The sequence below is a fragment of the Malania oleifera genome, chromosome 8, assembly GCF_029873635.1.
Source record: "Malania oleifera isolate guangnan ecotype guangnan chromosome 8, ASM2987363v1, whole genome shotgun sequence".
NCBI classification, from domain to species: Eukaryota; Viridiplantae; Streptophyta; class Magnoliopsida; order Santalales; family Ximeniaceae; genus Malania; species Malania oleifera.
In genome coordinates, this window is record NC_080424.1 from 66,996,137 (window position 1) to 67,019,962 (window position 23,826).

The 23,826-nt window shown below is 35.4% G+C and overlaps 1 protein-coding gene across 1 annotated transcript; it reads right to left on the minus strand.

The window, feature by feature from the left end:
• Positions 1–6,342: 6,342 nt before the first annotated feature.
• On the minus strand, positions 6,343–11,211 carry LOC131161897 (glutamyl-tRNA reductase 1, chloroplastic-like). The gene is made up of 3 exons (XM_058117916.1): positions 10,690–11,211; positions 8,335–8,576; positions 6,343–7,824 (listed from the first exon to the last, which is right to left on the minus strand). The coding sequence occupies exons 1-3, from the start codon at positions 10,982–10,984 to the stop codon at positions 6,694–6,696; spliced, it is 1,668 nt and encodes a 555-aa protein (XP_057973899.1). The 5' UTR covers positions 10,985–11,211; the 3' UTR covers positions 6,343–6,693.
• Between the last annotated feature and the right edge of the window lie 12,615 nt (positions 11,212–23,826).

Genomic DNA, 23,826 nt, shown 5'->3' on the forward strand with positions numbered 1-23,826 from the left:
CATAAGAAAAGAGGCAGACATAGGCTTAGTACACTTAAAGAAATATTCAGTGTGAACTTTTTATCCAATAAGCTTAAAGTATTCAAGCCAAGTATAAATTCATTGAAAATCTTAGTAACCTTGGCTAAAGAAAGTAGATAATTAAGAAAAGGCATAAATTGACTAAGTGCATAACTCAGGAGGAGCATTTCTCTTCATGAATATATAAACATTAAATGCTCTCATGATTTTATCTTTTATGCTCATATGCCTTCATATGAAAAGCACTGAATTCCTACTATTCATTATGTGTTAAATGAGTATATCTTCTAATAGATAGTTTATCTTTTGTATCATTTGTTGATTATACTACTGGATTGCAAGCCTATGTTGAAAGCCTCTTGCATGGCGGATGCAATTGATGAGAATTGCATGCTGGTAGTGGATATAGGTTCTCGTGTGCCTTGAACTGAAATATTAATTGCTCAATTGAACCTATCAAGTACATGTTTTATGGGAAAACATCCAATTTACAGACGGAATGCTTCTAAAATTTCGGTAGATTTTTTCCCAAAATAAAATTTTGTACAAAGATGATTATGATAATAAAAATGTTAAAATGTTTTTGAAAGGATGAGTGAAAACTTAAATAGAAATATCACACTTTCATCCTTGCAGAATCATCACATACTTAAAGGAGCTAAGCTCTATACTTATGAAAAGATCATAAAAGAACCCATTTGCATCATGCTCCGACTTTTGAATATTGAGGTTCTTCTAAGAATCTTGAACATCATATCCAGCTCTTAAAGCTATATATTTAGATATGGATTTTTCTCGGTTATAAGCTTTATTTCATGCCTCAATATATACTCTCTAATACATCTATGATCTATAGGGACAACTATACTAATCAAGTGACAAATGCAATTGACAAATACTCAATATAGTTGATTTTAAAGATTTGAATTGATGGCTTATACTACTAAGCATAATGAAATTAATATTTGATTAGTATAAGTAGTTAAAGAATCTAAGCATGTACTCAAATTGATAGGGGGAGCATATAAACACAAAATCCTATTTTGTTTTGCTCACAAATATGTTTAGCTTAGATCTATTTTTGAATCAAGTGTGGCACGTGCTTAACTGAAATGATATTGTTGAAAATCTTTATTTACGCTGCCACAGTTGTTTATACTTACCATATGATCTTGCATATGATTGTTAAATTTTTGGGATCATTATGGTTGTGGTTTTCTGGTCATATTCTTGTTTGTGCTTAATTGACAAACTAGAAAATTGGTGCTTGCTTGATCTTTAAAGTTTCTTTTTCAGCAAGCAACCCCTAGTTTTTTTTTTTAAGCAAACATCATAAGGAGGATATATATTTATATATATATACATATATTTATTGTAATACTTTATGGCAAGAACTATTTTCAAAACTCAAATTTTTTCTCTTGCCTCGTTATTATTATTATATACATATAAGTTATAAAGTCACATAACTAGTTCGGTAACTTCACATAAAAATGCATGTGAACTAGTTAGACTGTATTTATGCTCAAACTTTCTTTTTGGTATCATATGTCGTGTGCTTTTAACTCAAATCTTTCACGGGTCTTATGATATGTGTCAATTGAAAAGGTTTGTGTATATTTCTGGTCTAACCATATTTTACATATCATTTTAATCTTTTAAATGACCAGTTAAACTGTTGTGTATGAGGCATTGCTATATTTCATGCTTTGTAAATTTATTTATGCCTTAAAATGCATAACTATCATATCTCTTGCATGTTGATAGTTATATTCCTGTTTACTATTTTTTATCATACTGGACTGTTTGAGTTTATTGTTGTGGATAATTGAAAATTTGAACTCAATCAGGTCATTTCTATACAGATATTTTTGGGAAATTATATGTTTTTCAAACGGCATGCTGCCGAATTTTCTTAAAATTTTCCCAAACCATATCTTGTGTATAAATGATATTTTCCTCTTATTTGCCTACATATACTTAAACGTTTATCTAGGCCTTTTTTGCTGTTGCCAAAAGGGAAGAAGTAGACAAGTATTTGTCATCATCAAAAAAGGGAGATTGTTGACCCTATGGGTTATACCCTGTTTTGATTATAACAAATACTTAGATATTTAATGTCTTACGAGTTTATGTGCAGGTTTATCTTGGCAATATTATATGATGGCACTCGGAGACCCGGAGGAAAATGAAGACCCTAGTTGAATATTCATTATTGTAATTTATATTAAGTTTAATTCGGGTCTGTAATATTTAAATAGGAATGGTCTGTAATAATTGGTGCATATCATGCATGTAGAACTTATAAGCTCGAGACCATAGATGGACCTTAGGGAAGACCTACAATGACCCTAGGACACTCATACACGCACATATATATATATAGTTATATGGAAAGGGTGATCGTATAAGTGAAAAGAACCGAAATGCACTTAAGTTGCATGTTCGGTCGACTGTACTGTTCAAGTACAAATCCTCCCGGTTGACTGAACCTGTGCTGGGTCAATAGTTTGACGACTTCCCAGTTGACCGAACGTGGCCAGTTCATTCTCACCTGGTCGACCAAACTCCCTCTGGGTTAACACTTTGACCACTGCCCAATCGACCAAACTTGCTAGTTCATTTTCATCTGGTCGATTGAACTCCCTCCAAGTCAACTATTTGATCATGCGGTCGACCAAGCTCAAATTGTATGCCAACGCCCTGGTCGACTGAGTTCCCATGTGTGAGAACTCAACTGTCCAATCGACCAAACTACTCAGTTCAAAAGTTCCTAGTCGACCGAACCGCGAAGAAAAGAAAATCCGTCTTTAGGACGCTATGTCCGATCAACCGAACTTCTTGTTCAATTTATGCCCAATCAATCGAATGTGCACAACTCAGTCAACTGAACCTTACTTCGGTTGATCGGTGCTCTCGGGTTGCCCCACTATTTTTACTATGGTTAAAATATTTAAATAGGGTTAATTGTGTTAAAATAGTTTAAAACAATCCTAATAATACCATATATGTCCCCAACGGTCATAATTAGCCCAACTTCTATATATAGGGGCTCATTTGTGCAAATTAGCCAGAGATTAGCAAGATTATTAACGAAATATCCTCTCAAATTTAAAAAGTCCATTTTGCCAAATACTATCCCAAATACTCCTTTACTTCATTCTCTTTGATCACCCAAGCCTAGAGAGAGTGTTTAGAATATTAGTGCTTCATTCTAAATAGCCCTATACTCTCATTGATATTTATATTGTTTGATTTTTGTTGAGAGTTTGGCTAGGGTTCTTCCCATGAATTTAACTTAATAAATCTTGTGCTGAGAAAACTCTTTAACTTGAGGATCTTTGCATTATCATTGCAAGATTCCTTAAGTAATTATTTTTGCGTGCAAAATATTTTATAAAGCTTATTTTCAAACAACTCTTGTGCTTGATACAATTTGAGAAAATATTTTTGAGTTCATTTGAATAATATTGTTAGCATCTTTGAAACACTAATATGATATTGAGATTTCATGTACTTTGTTTTCAAAGATTAGCTTGCTTAAACACTCTTGTGCTTAACTGAGTATAATCATTATATTGAATGTAGATTGCACATATACACTACTAAGCTTACAGTTTTTACATGTTTGGTATGGATTGATTATTGCTTGTGCTTAACGGTACATATCTGCTTAGTGTAAGAAGCATTTTCGTGTACGCAAAAAAATTGTATATCAAATCTGTTGTATTCCAGGCACGGGCCTAAAGAGGGAGATTAGCCCTATTGAATAGTCCCGGACTAGCTTAAACCCGGTTAGGAAAGCTAAGTGCGCCATCCTGGTAAGACATGTTGGTTAAGGTCAACCCCTTTAATTGACTTGATTGTAATCGGTACCGCTCCACCCGTTAAGTGAGTATTAATGGAATCATCGGGCTTGCGAGCTAGAGGCGGGGACATAGGCAATGTTGGCTGAACCTCAATAACATATCGTGTGTGCATTTTATTTTTTCGTAATTTATTTATCGCACGTATATGTTGTATTGTGAATGTCGCACATGATTTATTTTTTGAACGTTATATTTATCTGCGCATTTAGAATTGCATAGACAGACCCTAGGTTGTAAATATGCTGTTATTACCTTAGCTAACCTAGGAGAAAAGTATAAAATTCAAATTCACCCCACTCTTGAGAATACACCAAAGCTAACACACCTAATTACTACTTGTTGATTAGTTTCTAGACTAATTCCAAGGCCAAGAAATTAGTAGTCTTGGTCTGCTTTTACCAAAGCTGGGACTGAGAGTACAGTTGTGTGAGGGGAAGATATTAGCACCCCCTACACACCCGTTTTATGAACGGTACCTAATTAACTATATCTCAATTTGAATCATATGGTCCTCAATTAACTCCTAAATAATCCAGTAAATTTTAAAATATCAAAAGAAAATTTAAAATCAAGTGTGACTCAATAATGTCTAATAAGACCTCTAAAAGATGGAATCTTATTAATAAATGCCTCTCGGAACTGATATAGATGAGTTTTGAAATACCTATTTACGCTTTATTTTATCATCGGGATGCACAATGTACACACACAAAAAATATGATATATACAAGTATTAAACAAGTAAAATGATGATGCAAATATATCAAATAAAAGTAAAGAGGATCTTTAAGATATTCCCAGATTTCCAAACATTTTTCAAGATTTTTTTTTTTTTTTTTTTGGAATTTTCCAAGATTTCAACCTTTTTTAGATTTTTAAAGAATTTTCCAATTTTATTTATATATTTTTTTGGTTCCCCAAGTCAAAAATGACTTAGAGAATTTTTATTTATTTATTCTGATTTTCCTAATTTTTTACAATTTTTCCCATTTTTTTGAATTAAAAATAAATTAATAATCTTTAAAAAAAAAATGGGGCAGCCCAAGTATAGGGCTTTGTAAATGAATCATAAGTTTGAGATTTGGTTTGGATTGAGCCATGTTGGTTTGGATTAGGCTAAACTAGGTGTAATTGGGACTTGGGTTAGTTGAGTCTAAGCTTAAGTTGAGTTAAAGCCAAGCCCAATTGGTTCTGAGGAGGTTTGGGTTTAATTAGGTAATGGACTTGGTTTAAATGGGCTGAGTTAGTTTACGATTTGGGTTGAATGGGGTATTGAGCTCAATTTGAATTTGGGTTATTAGGCTAAGGGATATTGGGTTGGCTAATTAGGCTATCTAAACTGGACCATATCATGGGCTGAACCAATTTGGGGTAGTATGATTTGGGCCTAATTTGGTTTGGTTTAGGGTAAATAGGTCAATAGTCCATGTCAAAGTTGACTTGGGTCTTGGGTCCAACGCGGATCCAAGTTAGGATGTAGGTCAATTGACCTGGACCCACGGTCAAGTTGACTTGGGTCCTCGGGTTATTAGATCTGGGTCATTAGATCTGAGTTACTAGATTTGGGTCCTCGGATTTGGACTTTCAAGTATGGGTATTCAGGCTTTGTTGGCGGGATTTTAGGGGGATTCTTGGGTTTTAAATGCTCATTTTAGAGACATCTATTTAGGAAAATTGATTTTGAGTAAATTTGTAAAAAAAATAAAAATTAAATTAAACTTTTTGAATAATTATTCATACCTCACAATTCTGCAAACTTACCCAATCTCTTACCTTTCCATTCATCGTCAATTGAATTTTCAAAACAAGTCATATATTTAAATGAATCAAAAAGTATAAGATGTGTATCTCTTCAATTCCTCCTTGCTATTCCTGATGTTGCCTCCTTTTGTTTTCTACTTCCTTTGCTTTCAACAACTCCAAGCTATTCCTCCTTCCTTTGCTGCTTCTGTGCTAGTCCCAATTGCTGAATTTTGACTTCCTTTGCTCTCAAATTTCAATCCTTTCTTTAATCCTCAAATTTCAATCTCTAACTATCTCACTCTTTTTCTTCTCCAATTCTTTCAATTTTTTTCTTATCTCACTCTTTTTCTTCTCCAATTCTTTCAATTTTTTTCTTTCCTCCCCTCAACTCTCTGAAGATCACTATCAGGGGAAAGCAACTAATTAACTCTGATTCATCAACTAATTAACGTCATTAATTGGTCTATAAAGTGTTGAGTTGGGCATGGACGTTTCTTTGCAATGCAACGTGTTGGTAGAGCTCTGTATCCATTTCAGAAAGTTCCCCTAGTGTTGTATGGGAAGAGCTCCATTTTAATTTTTCAACCAGCAGCCGGTTACCATCTTTTGCAATAAAGATTAATGAGAACGCATCCACCCTCTCTAGAGCGTCAAACCACTATAAAAAAAAAATCCCAACCAAGACCCCTCCATAACAAGTTCATCCCAGTGAAGAAAAACAGTCGGTACATTAATTACAAACATTGATGAAAATTCAGATACATATTATGACCCTACAAACAAATCACTCGGTACATGGATCAAGCTCGCCTCATTATATCTCAGCTCTGTATTCTACAAGCCTAAATGGGCACCAACAACGATGCCGCAGGAGCAATCAAAGTCCAAACGGAACTTACAAGGGGTGTCCAAACCCCGACAAATGAATTGGACAGCTCATCAACAGGATCAAGAAATGTTTATCCATTCAATTGAGGATCATAACAATGCCTGGAAATTTTCCCTTATTTAAATTTGTGCAATTGAGAGAAGGGTCATGAAGGTAAACCGAAATGGAAGATTATTTCTGGTTTTGTTCGACCTTGGCTCGAATTTTCTGTTCCAAAACAGATATCTCAGTTTCAAGGTTGAACATTCTGTTAAGAGCATGCATATTCTCAAGGGTCTCACTCAGAGTCCGGCTGTCACTTCCATCACACCTCAGGTGCTGCATTGGTCCATGAAGCAGTTTGTTCACTATACCCCGACTGAGATCATCCACAGCTCTCCTTGTTTTCTTTGATATGTCGTCACCCATCTTTGATAAGCATTTCTCTAGCTCTGCAGCTCTGATTCTTTCAGCATAAGCCCTCAATTTCTTGATGGTGGGAACTGTCTCCAGTGAATCCCTCCATGCTTCAAATTGTTTTGACTCTTCAGCAATGATTGCCTGAGCTTCCATTGCTTTCCGCAGCCGATCCTCTTTATTAGCAGCCACTACTTCTTTAAGATCATCAACATTATAAACACGTGCAGTCTCAACATCAGCCACACAAGAACCCACATTCCTAGGGACAGAAATATCAACAAAAAGTCTCAAGCCCCCAATTCCTGATACAACAGGGGGCAGAACCTCAACATCCTCTTTCAAGAATAATGGGGTTTCTGATGCTGTGCTGGTAAAAATCACATCAGCTTCGCCAGCACAAGCAAGCATTTCTGTAAAGGGTTTGTAAATTATCTCAACCTCGTTCAACTCCTCACGAATGGCTGCAACTCTCTCCTCAGTTCTATTCACCACCACCATCTTAGTGCACCCCTTTGCTACCAAATGTTTGATCACAAGCTTTCCCATCTTGCCTGCTCCAATCACCAACATTCTGGTGGTTGCATGCGAGGATTCAGGAAGCTTCATTAGGGCCAGTTCCACAGCCGCTGAGCTCACAGAAACGGCACCAGCTGCAATGTTCGTCTCAGTTCTAACTCGCTTTCCCACAGTGATGGCATGCTTGAATAGCCCACTGATATTCCTTCCAAAGCCAACAACACCTTGCCCAGTTTTGACAACTTGTTTGACCTGAGCAAGAATTTGACCTTCACCTAGGACGAGTGAATCCAGTCCTGCCGACACTTCAAATAGATGCTGTGTAGCATCCTTATTGTACAGCAAAAACCGATGCTGACAAAGCTCCGAAACAGGAATCCCACTTGTCTGCCAAGATAAAGATTGGAATTGTTAGACAACTATGAATGCATTCGCTTGTTTGCAATAGAGAATGTGGCACTTCAATTAATTTAGAGAACTCTCACTGTAGACAGATGGATCACATAAAAAAGTAGGCCCAGAATCAAGAGTTTAAAAAAACATATAGGGAATTTTAAAGAGTTTAAAATAATAAACAGTTGGATGGCACAATTACAAGTTGTTAGTCTGAATGAACTCTGATTCTTGATCATCCAAAAGGCCAATTTATGTTCTGAATTAATCAATAGGTTTGGCCAATAGGATGGTGGATTAAATCATGTAGTGTCACAGATGTCCTCCAGACCAACGAAAGCCATCTCCATGCCTAAATTCATTTATTTCAATGCATTTCAGACATCCCAGTTATCACAAAGGGATCTATTTCACTTATAAGTTAATAGACTCAAATATTATTATCAATAAAAAGAAGTCCAGAAAAACATCCTATAACAAAAAATGGGTAGAGGAAAAAAGCACCTTTGACATCCACTCAGTCACTTCTTTGACACCGCGGTGCTGGGATAGAGCTACAACATATATCTCCATCCTGTTGCACGTACTAAGAACAGCAGCTTCTTCAATATGATTCAAATTACACAGCTCCCCAATGGCCCTGGGACATTCAGCTTCGGGAATGGCAAGTTTCTCCCGCATTTCAACAGGTGTAGTGTGAACACTTAGCCCGATAACCACAATGCTGCTCCTTTCCTTAGTATATCCTAAGAGACATCAGCTACAAAATTTTAGAGAAAACAATCATCTATGAAAAATATTTTCACCTTATGAGCAGCCAATAACTCCCAGTGTTTGGGAGCTTGGATTTTTTATACTGGATTTGGATTTGTAGGGATTTGAAGGAAGTGATCATATCCACAAAAATCCAAATCCAAAACCTGAAATCCATGCTCCCACATCATTTATGTAAGTAAAACCAAAGAAAATTTGTATCACAAAGATGAACACATGACTTAGATTATCAGTTGAGAAGGATAAATTTTGAATATATTTAGAAGACTACAGCATTGAAGAACTAGCAAACATATTGAATACCAAATACAAAGGGAAACACAGTTGAAGTCAATATTTCCGGTTCTCCACCACATATGGCATGATATAAAGAACATATAAATAAAGGGGATTACATCTCAGCTTTAGTTTGCAATAGCGAACATTCTACAGAGGTCAATCGTTGCCTGCTAGGCAAGAGGATAGCAAGTTATAAATTTTGTCTCAGTAGAACATGGATTTCTATTACTATAAAATTCATAAATGAAATAGTTAATGGTGGGTTTACCATTATCCTTTTTGTAATTACAAATCTTGTATGTGTTCCTAAGCAACGGAATTGTCCATTTTTGGGGGTCTCAAAGGGGTGTGGAAACATAAACAAACATTTCCAACACATCTATCAAATATTGACCACACAAAAAATCTACAGGCTTTAAATTATTATAAGGCTAACATTTGGATCACATGAAGCAAAGTTGAATAAAAACTCCTCAAGGCTCAGGCCTGTCACATTTAAAAACTCATAACCAAAAATTATGATATTAGAAAATTCATAGAATAGGAATCAGTTTTTTGATGAGGAAACATTTACAGCTCATGTGACTATTCTTTCTGTTGAACTAAAGAAACTTCAGCTAAAATAACCTCACAGAATTTTTTCCTTCAATAATAACAAATATTAATAACATACAAGGCAAGAAAGTGAGTGTCGTAAATTTGTAATCATAAAAAGGTAAAGAAGAAGCTAATTGTCAAAAAATATAGAGCCAGAAAATTAATATGGACAACACAGAACAGATTGATCGTCACAGAACAGTACTCTACTCCTGAAATAGTAATTGACTATCAACAAGAAGCCAGAAACAAATGAAACACACTCCATAGCCACTCTTTCCAGAAAACGGCTGTTTTAATTTTCCAGAAGTTCTGGACATACATGGTAGGGGGCTGTTAGCCCAATGTTCAAATGTTGACGCCACGCATCACAAAGTAAACCCCAAAAAAAAATTTTAAATTAATCAGCTGTATATAAAAGAAAGACCCAATTGGGCTGGGAAGCTGACGAAGGCCAATTGAACAAAGCAAAATACACAACAAAACAAAATTTATAAAGAAAAATTGAAATTCAACATTTTTGCCCGAAAAAATTTATAAAAAGGTTTAAACCATTCTGATAACTTCAATCATACACAGTTAAACTTCTGTTTGTGTTTTAAAGCGCTGCAACTGTTTGGTTCTTAAATGTAAGATTGACATTGTAGATTATGAATGTAATCCTTATAAAGAGAAGAAACATGTTATCTCTTTTGTGAAATAATAACTTGCGACCTTTTAAGGCTAGCTAGCAACGACTCTTTAATTTTTACACTAAAAAGGAAAAAAGGAAAAAACAATTCCCATGAATGAAGCTGGGAAAAAATTAGAATTTAATTATTACCAGCTAGACAGTAACATCAACTGCCCCAATAAACTTTTTATACCTACTGGCTACTGATCACAATGTAGGCTCTTGCTGAACTTGTACATGAAATGAGCCAGTAAAGCCTCTACCTTTTTAAAATAATAAGGAAAAGAAACAAAAATAAATAAGGAAATAAAATTCCAAGTGCATTCCACATTTGAAGAGAAGATGTCCATTATCAGAATTCAATTCACCACATGATACAATATAACCACAAATCAAGTCATGAATCGAGTAAAGAAACAATTCCCAATTAAATGTAGGAAAGTAAAACCGAAATTCAAATAAAAACCATCTGAAATGCTCATTTAATTCATCAAACTACACACAGAAACAACCAAGAGAGGGAAAATTGAGCATACTGTCAGCAGCGGATGTCTTGAGCTGCTCCAGAGCAGAAACGCTGGAGGTCCTTTTCGGATCCACCGTGCCATTCTGAACCAAAACGTCGGACGCAACTTCACACCTAGGGTTCAAAGATGCCCCACTCTGGACCCGAACCAGGGGCCGTTTGCTTCGAGTAGGCTTGCACAATACACGGATTTGAGACGGAAGAGCTCTCGAAGACAGAGAAGAGCTGCAGAGGAGGAGGACAGCCTCCGGCTTGGAACCCGCGACCGCGAAGGATGCTGTGGCAAAACCACTCGAAACAGCCATGAGCAGCGCCCAAGCCCAAGCTTTAGAAGAGAGAGGAGAGAAAGGGAGAGAGGGAATGGAAGGCTGCCGGAGGTGGGGGCGTGCGGCGGCTCAACCTCAACGCAGCGGCTGTGCTCCTCTCGCTACGTTCGTCCGGGGAGAGGCGTGTGGACTGAGACAATTGGCCTCTTTTGTGAGTTGTAGAGTTTTTTTTTTAATATTGTTTAGGTGGAAAATAGAGGAATTCTGGTGTTGACTGTGATTTGTGATTTCTTTGGGTTGTGATTGGCGGATGGAGCACACGTTTGATCCACACTCCCCCCACTTATTGCTTATTCGGATATTCCATGATCAATTTTGTGATTACAAAAAATTTAATGATAATGTTACTAAATTCATTGCAGATTTTGACATGATCCATTTAATGTTTTTTTTAAAAAAAATAAAAAATAAATAAATAAGTTTTTTGTTAGTGTAAAAAACACTCACCTCTCCTTAGATTTGACAAAAAGATAGAAACATCTCTTGTAGTTTCAAAAATACCACAAACCTTTCCTAAGATTTTAAAAATGTCACAGATCTCTCCTCAAAAACCTTTTAAGGGGAGGTTTGTGTCTTTTTGACAAATCTCAGAGGAGGTCCTTAGGATTTTTAAATTTTCATTGAAGGTCACTAGAATTTTTGAAATTTCAGGAGAGATCATTGTTTTTTTAGTCAAATTTCAGGGTATGTTAGTGTCTTTTGCCCTTATTGTTACTATCTTTATAGTATTGTAATGGAAGGGACAACAATGTGGGTGGAATTTTTCCATAAAAGTATAAATTTTACTTTCTTCGATTGTCAATAAAATTATCTCATGTGTTGATAAATTTAGAATGCTAAATTGCATTATATGATGCCTAAAATTTTCAATTCAAAAAGCATTTGTATTATTTTTTAATTTTGAGGCATTTGAGATTATAAACTTATGTTTAGGGGTTTTGAGCTTAAAATTCTAAATTTGTATAAAATAGAAAACAAATTGTATTCAGTTTTATGCAAATTCACACAAATCAAAATTCAACACATCAAGTTCATGATCTCAATCGGAATTGTTGGGGTGATCATTAGGTCAAAGTAGGTCAAGTTAGTTATATGTTAATCATTAGACTAACTCAAAATATGTCTTCAAGTGAAGGTAAGTCAAGTTAGCCATAAACAACATGACTAAGGGTATCTCCCCAAGAAAAGGTAAGTCATGTCAATTAGGAGCTCATCATGTAACCACAAATGTATCTCCTAGGTAAGATATCAGGTCAGGTGAATTTTGCACATTCCTATGTTTAGAGGTGTCTCGTTAAGAGGGAGGCAATTCTAACCTATCAAGTGCTCACTATATAATCATAAGTGTTTCCCTAAATGGAGAAGGTCAAGTCAATCACATGCTAACCAAGTCACAGTGAGTGCCTATATGTTTTTAGAGGGGGGGTGAAGGATAGGTCCAGTTTAACCATATGCTAATCATATGATCTTAATTTGCACTTGAAGAGGTCAAGTCGATCATAGACTTATCACATGATATATAGGTGCACCCTAAGGGACCCATATTTGAAGGACACTCAGCAAGTGGCCTTTACACACTATGGCACTAGTCCTCTATACCTATAAAAAAATAGAAAAACTAGAAATAGTGGGAACATTTAGCCCACAACCATGCACAATATGGTTTGTGCCTAAAATAGGTGCTAATTCTCTACACCTAGAGATAATGGATGTGCAACAAGCCAACCAACTTCCACAACATGGCATACATGCAAGAAGGACATTGTTGTATTTGTATGTGTGGCTCTTATACTTGTTGGGGCTCATAAACAAAGGAAGAAGAAAAGCATATGACTGCACAGTAGGAACTCATCGAAGAGTGTCATGTACTCATCAATGAGTAGATACCGAGAGGCTGGGAATCGCAGAGTTTCTGAGATACCGAGAGAAGGAAATCATAAATTTGAAGACTCGTCGACGAGTGATCTTACTAGTCGACGAGTGGCTTTCTCTGTCTCGTCAATGAGTGTCTTGTTCTCGTTAACAAATGCATTTGGGCTACGAGAAAGAATTTGAATTTTGAATTGGAATGTTAGGGTGGTTGAGTATTTGGAGGGAAACCTCCGAGGGGTTGTTAAGTAGGTCCTTCTGGGCATATTTTGTATATAGAAAGATCATTGTGTGAAGTGTATTGTGTACTTCCATATTTCTTAGTGGAATTCTAGTGCCAATTACTCCCATGGATGTAGGCTTTTTCGAACCACGTATATTGTCATGTTGTTCTCTTTATTTTCTTTTAGAATTCTGGTTGTGTATGAATTGTGTCTTGTGGTGCTTTATCATTTGCCGCAAGTTTAATTATTCTGTTGTACATCCTATACTTGATTTCCACTACAAATTGGTATCAAAGTGTTGTTATCATAGTGTCGAATCCATCTTTTGCAAGATTTGATGTCATTAAATTCAATGAAACCAGGAATTTTTGTTTGTGGCAGAGGAGAGTTAAGGATATACTTGTGCAACAAGGGATGGAGAAGGCTCTACATGGTGTTCAACCGGACGATATGGATGAGGCAACTTGGACAGAATTGGAAGTAAAGGTCGTATCTACAATATGCTTGTGTTTGGCCAAAGAAGTGCTCTATCATGTGAAGAATGAAGATTCTCCAGCGGCTTTGTGGCAAAATTTGGAAAGCTAGTACTGACTCACTTTGAAATTAGCAGCGCAAAGGCTATCCCAAGTATAGGAGTTACATCGTGTAATAATTACCCCAAAATGTCAAATCATCTCCTCAGGGAATGCAGATTGGTTTCAAACTCGCGTAAAACAGAAAGAAGAAAGTAAAAAAAAAAATATACTGAACATGGTTCAGATTCGACTTCTTGAGGGTTTTGAAAGATTTGTGGAGAAATTAAAACAAATTGAAACCTAAAATAAGAACATGACATGCATAAACAGAAAAATAACTACCATGTAATTAAACAAATAAACCAACTAAGCCTGTAACGCCCTGAACCCGCCAAGTGGGGCCCGAAGGTTACGTGTTCCATTCATCTATTTTCGATACCATAATCTACAATCATGCAACGAAAATAAATAAACAATCTCAATTTAAATACTAGAGTCTATTTATAAACCCCAAAACAACTACATCCATCTGTTTATATTACATCCCAGTATTTAAAACATAAACTATACATAAACTGTTCTTACAGTCACCCCAAAATTTACCAAAATACTACCTTACTCGGAGCTCTAAGCTCGATCACCTGATAGACCTGAAAATATAATCATTTGTTAGGGTGAGACACATCTCAGTAAGGAAGAATAAACCATAACAATGTGTAGCAGAGAGTTTAATAAATACAAAATATAATCATTTGCTATACAACATCAGTAGAGAAAGCACATACAGATTACACTTACACATACATAATTATTTATAGTGATAGCTCCTGAGAATGGGGAAGATTACTTGCCTATACAAGTAGCTTCCTTCTGCTCTGATACCAATACCAGGGCACTCACCTTACTCTGTAAGCCCTCGGATTATGTATATAGGCAAAGTCTCCGAGAATAGGGAAGATTACCCGCCCATACAAGTAGTTTCCTTCTGCTCTAGTACCAAACTGAAAATTACTAGGGCACTCGCCTTTCTCAGCAAGCCCTCGGGTGGAGAGTTTTACTTTGCCATAAATATTTATGTAGTTAAGTTCACACACATCAATTATAAACCATTCCACTGAGATCCATGTGTACACATAACTACACACATCCACATAGGGAATACCATCCACACAGAACTCACATCCACACAGGAAATACCGTTCACACAAGATTCTGCACAAGTTCTACCCCACCAACCATCACTGCCATACTTTCACGATGACCTATCCATAGTATATCAATAAAACAACCTCCTCATGCCTGCCAATGTTCTACCCCAATATATAATGACAATATAACGAATTCCTCAGGCTTGCCAATGTTATATCATGATTATATCTAAGTAATATAACAAACTCCTCAGGAGTGCCAAAGTTGTATCATGATATATACAGATAACCATACAAAATGACTCAATCACACACATCAAATTATTCACCACATGATAATCACAAGTAGTCAGTATTCGCAACCAATCTATATTCACAAATAAACTGTATCCACAACCAGCCAATATTCATAAGCAGACAGTTTTTATCACCAATCAGTATTCACAATAGCTAGTGATCTCAACCAGTTAATTTATGAAAGTTATATTCATGCCGCACAATTTTTCTCATATATAATATATATCAAAAATCATTATTTTCCAAATGCCTAACTGTTCATAAAATCATACCTAAGTATATAAATTTGTATAATCATATTTAATCGGTTTAAAATTTATTTAAAAAAATTGTTATAACGTATTCCCCTTACCTGCTTCTCAAAATTCTGCCCAAATCGAACAGAAAACGAAACCTTGTTTTCAAATATTCTAACTTTATTAGTTTAACCTCAGAATATTTATCATTTAACATCTCTTAGGCCCACACACTCCAAATACTTAATTTAATATTAAAAATATCCTACCTACCCTGGTTTTGGAGTGGTGTCAAAGTATCCCAAATCAAGTTTCTACTCCAGCTAACTTGAAGAGAAACTCCCCAGAAACCTCATGGTGGTTTCCGATAGTCGAATCGGGCTAAATCCGGGCTGGATTTGAAGAAAGAGGGTAGGGAAACTAAAACCTAGAGAGAGAAAATGAGATAGGAGAGAGAGTTTCGCGGAAGAAATGATCCAGGGTTACTTTATAACCTGGCCTTTGTCGACAAGTTTAAAAGGTTCGTCAAAAAAGCCAAAAAGAACATTTGTTGATGAGGTCATCATGTTTGTTGACGAAGTGTTTAAAAACTTGAATTTTCCTCTGCACTTGGTAATTCCTCGTCGACGATACACATGTACTCATCAACAAATCCTAGAAGGACGTTTGTTGATGAGGAGAACTAATCGTCGACGAGTCCCTACTTGATGTTCTTTTTAAATTTCCATTTCCCTTTCTTTTATGTTCCCTTTTTCTTTTATTCTTTTTTATTTTATTTTCTGGGTTCAGGTTACTACATTCTTCCCCCTTTACAAAATTTCTTCTTCGAAATTCATTATTTCATCATTTTTCACAACTTAAAAGCTAACTAACCACATTCACATAGTTCAATCAATTCTAACATGTGAATCATCAAATTACTTAAAATCAACCAAATTTATCGCTTATCCAAATGTAAACATATTACCTGTGCCTCTAACATTGTCCCCCTCAGTCGGGGTAAGCATATAAACATGCGTTGGGTCGCCGTCGCCGTGAGGTACTGTGTTGTTCCTCTTATTCTGATCAGGAGCGAGTTCATTGCTCAGTGGAGCATGACAATCACGAGCTATGTGGACATATCTGCCACACCTATAGCACACGGTATTCCCACCCCGGCACTCCCCTTAATGTCTCCGATTACATCTGACACAAAGGGGGCGGGATGAATTCTCCCAGTAGTCTCGATCAACCTTATCTTACCTCTGACCCCTAGCATCTCGATCTCCCCTCTTGGAATCCTGTCAAATATCGGTATGGATAGGAAATGTAGTAGACTACTCCGAATTAAAGTTATTCGGGTGTCTAGCCTATGTTTACGTGTCTAGTAAGGAGAGATCAAAACTTGACCCAAAATCTCAACGTCGCATCTTTTTGGGATATCAAAAGGATGTGAAGAGGTACAAACTGTGAGATCTAGTGGCAAACAAGATGGTGATTAGTAGGGATGTAGTCTTTGATGAGAAGGCTATGGTGAAGTGTACTCAAGATTGTGATGAACAAAAACAGGAGCCAAAGAGCTGGGGTAGTGATGAACATGTTGCGTAGGTGGAGTTGGAAACTCAGGGCAAGGAAAACGATCATGGTTCTTTGGTTGCAGGGAGTTCTAGCTTGGGAAACTAGCAAGTAGACAATCTTCCTATATGGAGATCCAGACGCACTATTAGACCTCTACCAAGGTATAAATTTGAAGAGTTAGTGTCTTATGTTTTTCTTACTAGTTGCAATGATCCAACTACATTTTAAGAGGCAATGCATGACCAGAAGAAAGTTAGATGGATGGGTGGAATGATTGAAGATATGGAACCACTACATAAGAATCAAACTTAGGATTTGGTGGAGCTTCCAGATGGGAAGAGATCAATAGGTTGCAAATGGGTATATAGGAAGAAAGAAGCAATTTCAGAAATGAAAAAAGAAAAATTCAAGGCACGGTTAGTGGCAAAAGGGTACTCACAGAAGAAAGGAATTGTCTATGATGAGATCTTTTCACCTGTGGTTTGACAAACTTCTGTTAGGATAGTGTTGGGGTTGGTAGCCCATTATGATCTTCATTTGGAACAAAATGATGAGAAGATGGTGTTTCTTCACGGTGACTTGGAGGAATAGATTTATATGGTGCAGTCGGAGGGATTCGATGAACCAGGGAAGGAAAACTTAGTTTGCAAGTTGAAGAAATCTCTTTACAGGTTGAAGCAGTCTCCAAGGCAATGATATAAAAGATTGGATTCCTATATGATGAAGATTGGCTACAAAAAGTGTGAGTATGACTATTGCATGAATGTGAAAAACTTTTGTTAGAATAGTGTTGGGGTTGGTAGCCCATTATGATCTTCATTTGGAACAAATGGATGTGAAGATGGCATTTCTTCACAGTGACTTGGAGGAATAGATTTATATGGTGCAGTCGGAGGGATTCAGAGAACCAGGGAAGGAAAATTTAGTTTGCAAGTTGAAGAAATCTCTTTACGGGTTGAAGCAGTCTCTAAGGCAATGGTATAAAATATTTGATTCCTATATGATGAAGATTGGCTACAAAAGGTGTGAGTATGACTGTTGCGTGTATGTGAACAAGTTTGATGATAATTTTCTTATTTTCTTATTATTGTATGTCGATAACATGTTGATAGCTGCAAAAGATTTAACTGAGGTAAATCAGTTAAAGGAACTATTGCATAAAGAGTTTTACACATGAAAGATCTTGGTTCAACCAAAAAGATACTTGGGATGGAGATTCGCCAGGACAAAACTGCAGGGAGGTTATGGTTATCTCAAAACGGTACAGAAGGTGCTGGAGAGGTTTAGCATGATTGATGCAAAATCGGTGTGTATACCTCTAGCAAGTCATTTTAAGTTGTCTATTGCAGATTTTCCAAGTACGGATGAGGATTTTCGAGACATATCAAAAGTCCCCTATGCTAGCGTTGTGGGGAGTTTAATGTATGTTATGGTGTATACAAGGTCACACTTGGCACATGCTGTGAGTGTGGTGAGTAAGTTTCTCTCTAAACTAGGAAGACAACATTGGGAAGCCATCAAATGGATCTTTAAATACTTACAAGGTACATTGGGATTTGGCATCATGTTCGGCAAACAACAGGGTAATCCTTCAGTTATGGAGTTTGTAGATGCTGATTATGCAGGGGATATGAATGACAAAAGGTCTACAACGGGTTATGTTTTTACCTTTGTTGGAGGACCTATATGTTGGAGATCTATGGTTCAATCTCCGGTGGCATTATCCACAATTGAAGATGAATATATGGCAGTTGCCGCAGCTACAAACGAAGCCTTATGGCTAATCAGCTTGGTCAAAGAGTTGGGCTTGCAACAAGATGTGGTTGTGCTGCGTTGTGATAGTCAGAGTGCTATTTACTTAACAAAGAATCAAGTGTACCATGCTGGAACCAAGCATATTGATGTGAGGTTCCACAGGGTTCGAGAGTTGATTATTTCAAGTGAGCTTGTATTAGAGAAGGTTCACACGTCTGAAAACACTGCGGATATTTTGACAAAGCCGGTCACTAGTGAAAAGTTCAAGCATTGCTTAAACTTATTCCATTTCTCCAAGTGATAGAAAGGAGAAAAACCCAACCGAGCGTTCCAAGTTCAAGGTGGAATAGACATATATGTTTTTTGGGTTCTCCTAAGAGGCGTATAATCACCAAGGTGGAGATTGTTGTATTTGTATATGTGGCTCTTATACTTGTTGGAGTTCATAAAAAAAGGAAGAAAAAAAGGATGACTGCACAACAAGGACTCTTCGATGAGTGCCATGTACTCATCGACGAGTAAATACCGAGAGGCTGGGAATCGCAGAGTTTCTGAGATACCGAAAGCGAGATATAAGAAATGTGAGGACTCTTCAATGAGAGATCTTACTAGTCAACGAGTGGCTTTATCTGTCTCATCAACGAGTGTCATGTTCTTGTCAATGAGTGCATCTGGGCTGCAAGAAAGAATTTGAATTTTGAATTCGAACGTTGGGGTGGCTGGGTATTTGGAGGGAAACCTCTGAGGGGTTGTTAAATAGGTCCTTTTGGGCATATTTTGTATATAGAGAGATCATTGTGTGAAGTGTATCGTGTACTTCCATATTTCTTAGTAAAATTCTTGTACCGATTGCTCTTGTGGATGTAAGTTTTACCGAACCACACATATTGTCGTGTTGTTCTCTTTATTTGCTTTCAGAATCTGGTTGTGTATGAATTGTCTTGTGGTGCTTTATCATTTGCTGCAAGTTTAATTATTCTAATGTGCATCCTATACTCGATTTCCACAACAAACATGTTTAAAAAGGGCATCACTTTATCAATAAGTTAATTCATTCTTTCAAAATCCATCCCTTACAAATCATTTCCTAGTTTAAGTGTCGAAGTAATCTCTCATATGCGATGGAAAAGTCACTTGTTTTTTCTTTCCTTTACAAGTATTGAGATTGGTCAAGGTGATGCGCTTTTAAACAATAACAAAAATGTGTGTTAACTTCAAGGAACTTGAGATAATGAATGTATGTGTGAGTATTTGTGAAAAATATATTCACTTACTGTATTAAAGCTGAACACATGTTCACATCTACAATTTTTTTCTTTTCATGACATTGTCTACTAAAAGAAAATGAAGAGGGTACACAATAGAAAATGAACTATCTCCTCTTCTACAATTTCATGAGTTAGAGTAAAAAAAAAAATTGCATTATATTTATTCAAAATGAGAAGGATGCATTTAACTATTATTACAATTTATTATCATTAAATTTAATTTTTATGAAATTCAACTAAAAAGTTTTGAAAAAGCTTGTCAAATGGTGTCACATTTCTAACAAATTTCTTAGTTGTTATTCGAACATAAATTTTAGGATAAAAGACGTTGACCTCTCTTGAGGTTTGCCAAAAAGATAATGACCTTCCCTAAGATTTCAAAAATTTTAGGGACCTCTCCTAAGGTTTAAGAATTTCAAGGACGTCCCTTAAGATTTTAAAATTTTCATCGACCTCTCCTGAAATTTAAGAAAAGACACAAACTTTTTCTTATATGTTATAATATAACAAGTCTTTTTAGGGGAGATCTGTGTCTTTTAACAAACCTCTGAGGAAGATGTAACTTTTTTGAAACCTCAAAAATGAGTTTCTATCTTTCTACCAAACCTTAGGAAAGGTGAGTGTCTTTACCTAAAATTTTGTTGATAAGTAATTTCTTTCACAATCGTACGATCACAAAATTTAATAATAACTAGCAAAATATATAGAAAAAAATTAAATTTAATTGACCTAATCTGAACAAAAACTATTGATATTAACTACATATTTGGTACAAAAGAATGGAATATAATTAAAAAATAAATAAAATCAAATTAATCACTTGATTTCGTCATGAGTTTCATTTAAATTTCCATTCCATTTCCTTCCTATTCCCTTTTATCTCACAAATCAAAATAAATAAATAAATAACACTAAATTTAATCCTATTAAATTAGGTAAATTTTAGCACATTATAAAACATGGGATGTGGCACCCTATTAACCGTCGGATTGAACTTGAGCCCTACCCAAATACCCCGCTAATCCAACGGTTTAAAGTGTGCAACGGCAGTTGCCATGCGTATCTGGCCTCAAGTTAAGCACCATGATGAGGTAGGGCTTATCGAAAAAGAGATAAGAGGAAGTGGGAGTGAGCTGAAGGTACGCGATGGAGATTGCTTTCTAAGATTTCCAGTTCTCCATCTGCCACAACTTTTTACACGTGAGAAGTAGATATCCGTGGAAACATGCCCTACTCACATTTCAGGATATGGGGGTGTTTTATATTTTCTTTTTCTTAAGAAAAAGGAGAAATACATTTCTTAAGATTTGACAAAAAGAATATTTCTAGGAATCTCTTTTAAAATTTTCAAGAAACAAATCTTTACAATTATTTTGAGGAAAGATTTGTATCTTTTTGATAAATTTTAAGAAATTAGAGATGTAATGATGACATATATTACATTTTAACTGAGATCAATTTTTTTAGGTGGATTTGAGATAATGAATGAGGAACGTATTCTCTCATGCTCCAAAATTCGTTTTGCCTCACCAACAATCGCAATATAATGTGGGTATGATTAGGGAATTCATTTGATAGTTTAGTAGTTATCACTCAAATTAAAATCCAAGGTTCAAAATTTATGCTCTCAAATGCAATCTTAATTATGTATTTGGATCAAGAGTTTGTTCGAGGAAAGAAAAATAAGGAGGGAATTTATTTTCCATTGTATTTTTTTCTCGATATAAAAATATGTTGAAAATGAAATAGATTAAGAAATGTCAAATGGCAATAGTGTGTAAAATAATATATTTGTGTCCATTGATTTGTTTTATATATTTATATTTCACTTTTCTTGATAACCGAGTATAAAAAAGGATCCCATTGTACTTTCCTCTTCCCTCTTTAAAGTTTTCAAAGTTCCAACCGGACCATTAAAATGTGACGAAATTAAAATTATTTTACATGTTTGATACTTATCTTGTAAGACAAGGTGCACTTTCTGGTGTGAAATATGGATCATAGTTTGAGCATTACAATTTGCCTTATCATTATATTATTATGTGAGAATATTTTGAGTTATAATATTCTTGTAAGTAATTGTTGTGACCTTAAAACAATTTTTGTGAATGTAAATACACCATCCAATCACATAAATTATTATAAACATGCTTGACCATAAAATATAACATGCTTGCTCTACAACCAAAATGTCCATAAAAAAGTTCCACTGGTTTGTACTTTTTGGCTTTGAGTTGAAGTTACTCAAACTTAAAATGCTTAATTTTTTGTTGAGAGATGGATCTCAATCCATCTGCTTGACAAAATTAAATAACAGCAAAAATAGGAGGAAGAAAACGGGAGAGGGGAGGGAGAAGGAACAGATGTTGGAAGTTGATTCACCCCAGAAGGCCAAGTTGTTCATAATTTAAACTGAAGGCCTTGTGGGAATGGCATGGACCCAACACCTCTTGCATTGCACATATCATATCCCACAGACAGCCTTGCCGTGGTGAAGAAGTCTATGCATACATATTTCAAAAAAAGAAAAAGAAAAAACAGACCCAGCCACAGCAGATGCAAGATTGACAACTCCACCTAACTACAATGGCAGCAGTTGTGGTAAAAAGCACTAATCTCTTCTAGAAATTCAAAACAGGATGATCCGAATTGACCAAAAAATACTTTAAATGCTTTGGGTCAAAGGCGTTAATGCACAAAGTTTTAGGTCAGTTCAAAATGTTCAAATCAAGTTAATTGGTAATATATCTGTTCAAACTTATAAGCTGTATAGATATTTGTTTTGTACGCAATGTGGAATTGAAACTAACGTATATCATAAATAAAAACTTACCAAGAGAACTACACGACTTATTGTCATAGTGTTTAGTACCATTGTCCTCCCAAACTTTCTTTTTGTTTTTAATGGTTTGCAAGAAAGAGTAGCCTATTTAGATATAGATAAACTAAAGGAGTTAATATTGAACCATGCCTTGCTATAAGGTCCATTGCCTGGTCCTCTATACGGAAATACAAAGGTTCAATTCCGGATTGATCCGTTAATAAATGGGTCAGATTATATTAAACTCAAACCTGATTTAAAAGGACGGATCATAGGTCACTCGTCGGATTTCAACTCATTTTGCCACCCCTAGATATATACATAACCATATACATCTCTGTGTGGAAACGTGGTTAGCTATGGTCGGATTTTGATAGCGAGAATGTTTGAGACATCCCTATTTGAAGATCGCATATACCTATTTCATCTCTACCATATAACACGTGTATTGTTAAACCTTAGAACACTTTAATAGTTATATAAAATAAATAAATTAAAAATATCATTAATTTTCATATACAACTATTATCTTTTAGATCACTAACTAATAAAGGAAATGGTGCGATAGAGATTGTGATATGCATGGGAAAAGAGATATATACATACATATGAGTAGGTTGAAAAATGAAAGTGGAAGGGTCACCATAAAAAATTAAAGGTAATGCGAAAAATAAGGAGACAGATAGAAAAGAATGAGAGTTTTATATTTATTTGGTAATTACAAAAGACAAGATTATAAATATTACATATTAATTACTAGCATTTTAAAAAGTTAATATTTTAGTACATTAAAAATATCATAAAAAATTCTTTTAACTTTTAAAAATAATTTAATAATTTAATACTATTTTTGGATCCGTCAGCCGAACCAAATGGACGGAGCCAGTAAGAGGGCGTGGGCCCTCGCTGTTGTTGGGCTGTTAAATAATAAATATGTATCCAAATCTTGCTCTTCTTTAAAAAAAAAAAAAAAAGTAATAACATTTACACATAAATTATACAGTGTAATTGCATTTTACTCATAAAATATTTATTTTAAAATTGAAAATGCAATAATTTTGTACAAATATAATTATTTTAAAATTTTAATTATGTAAAAATTTATATTTTTCTATTAACATGGATTTTTCG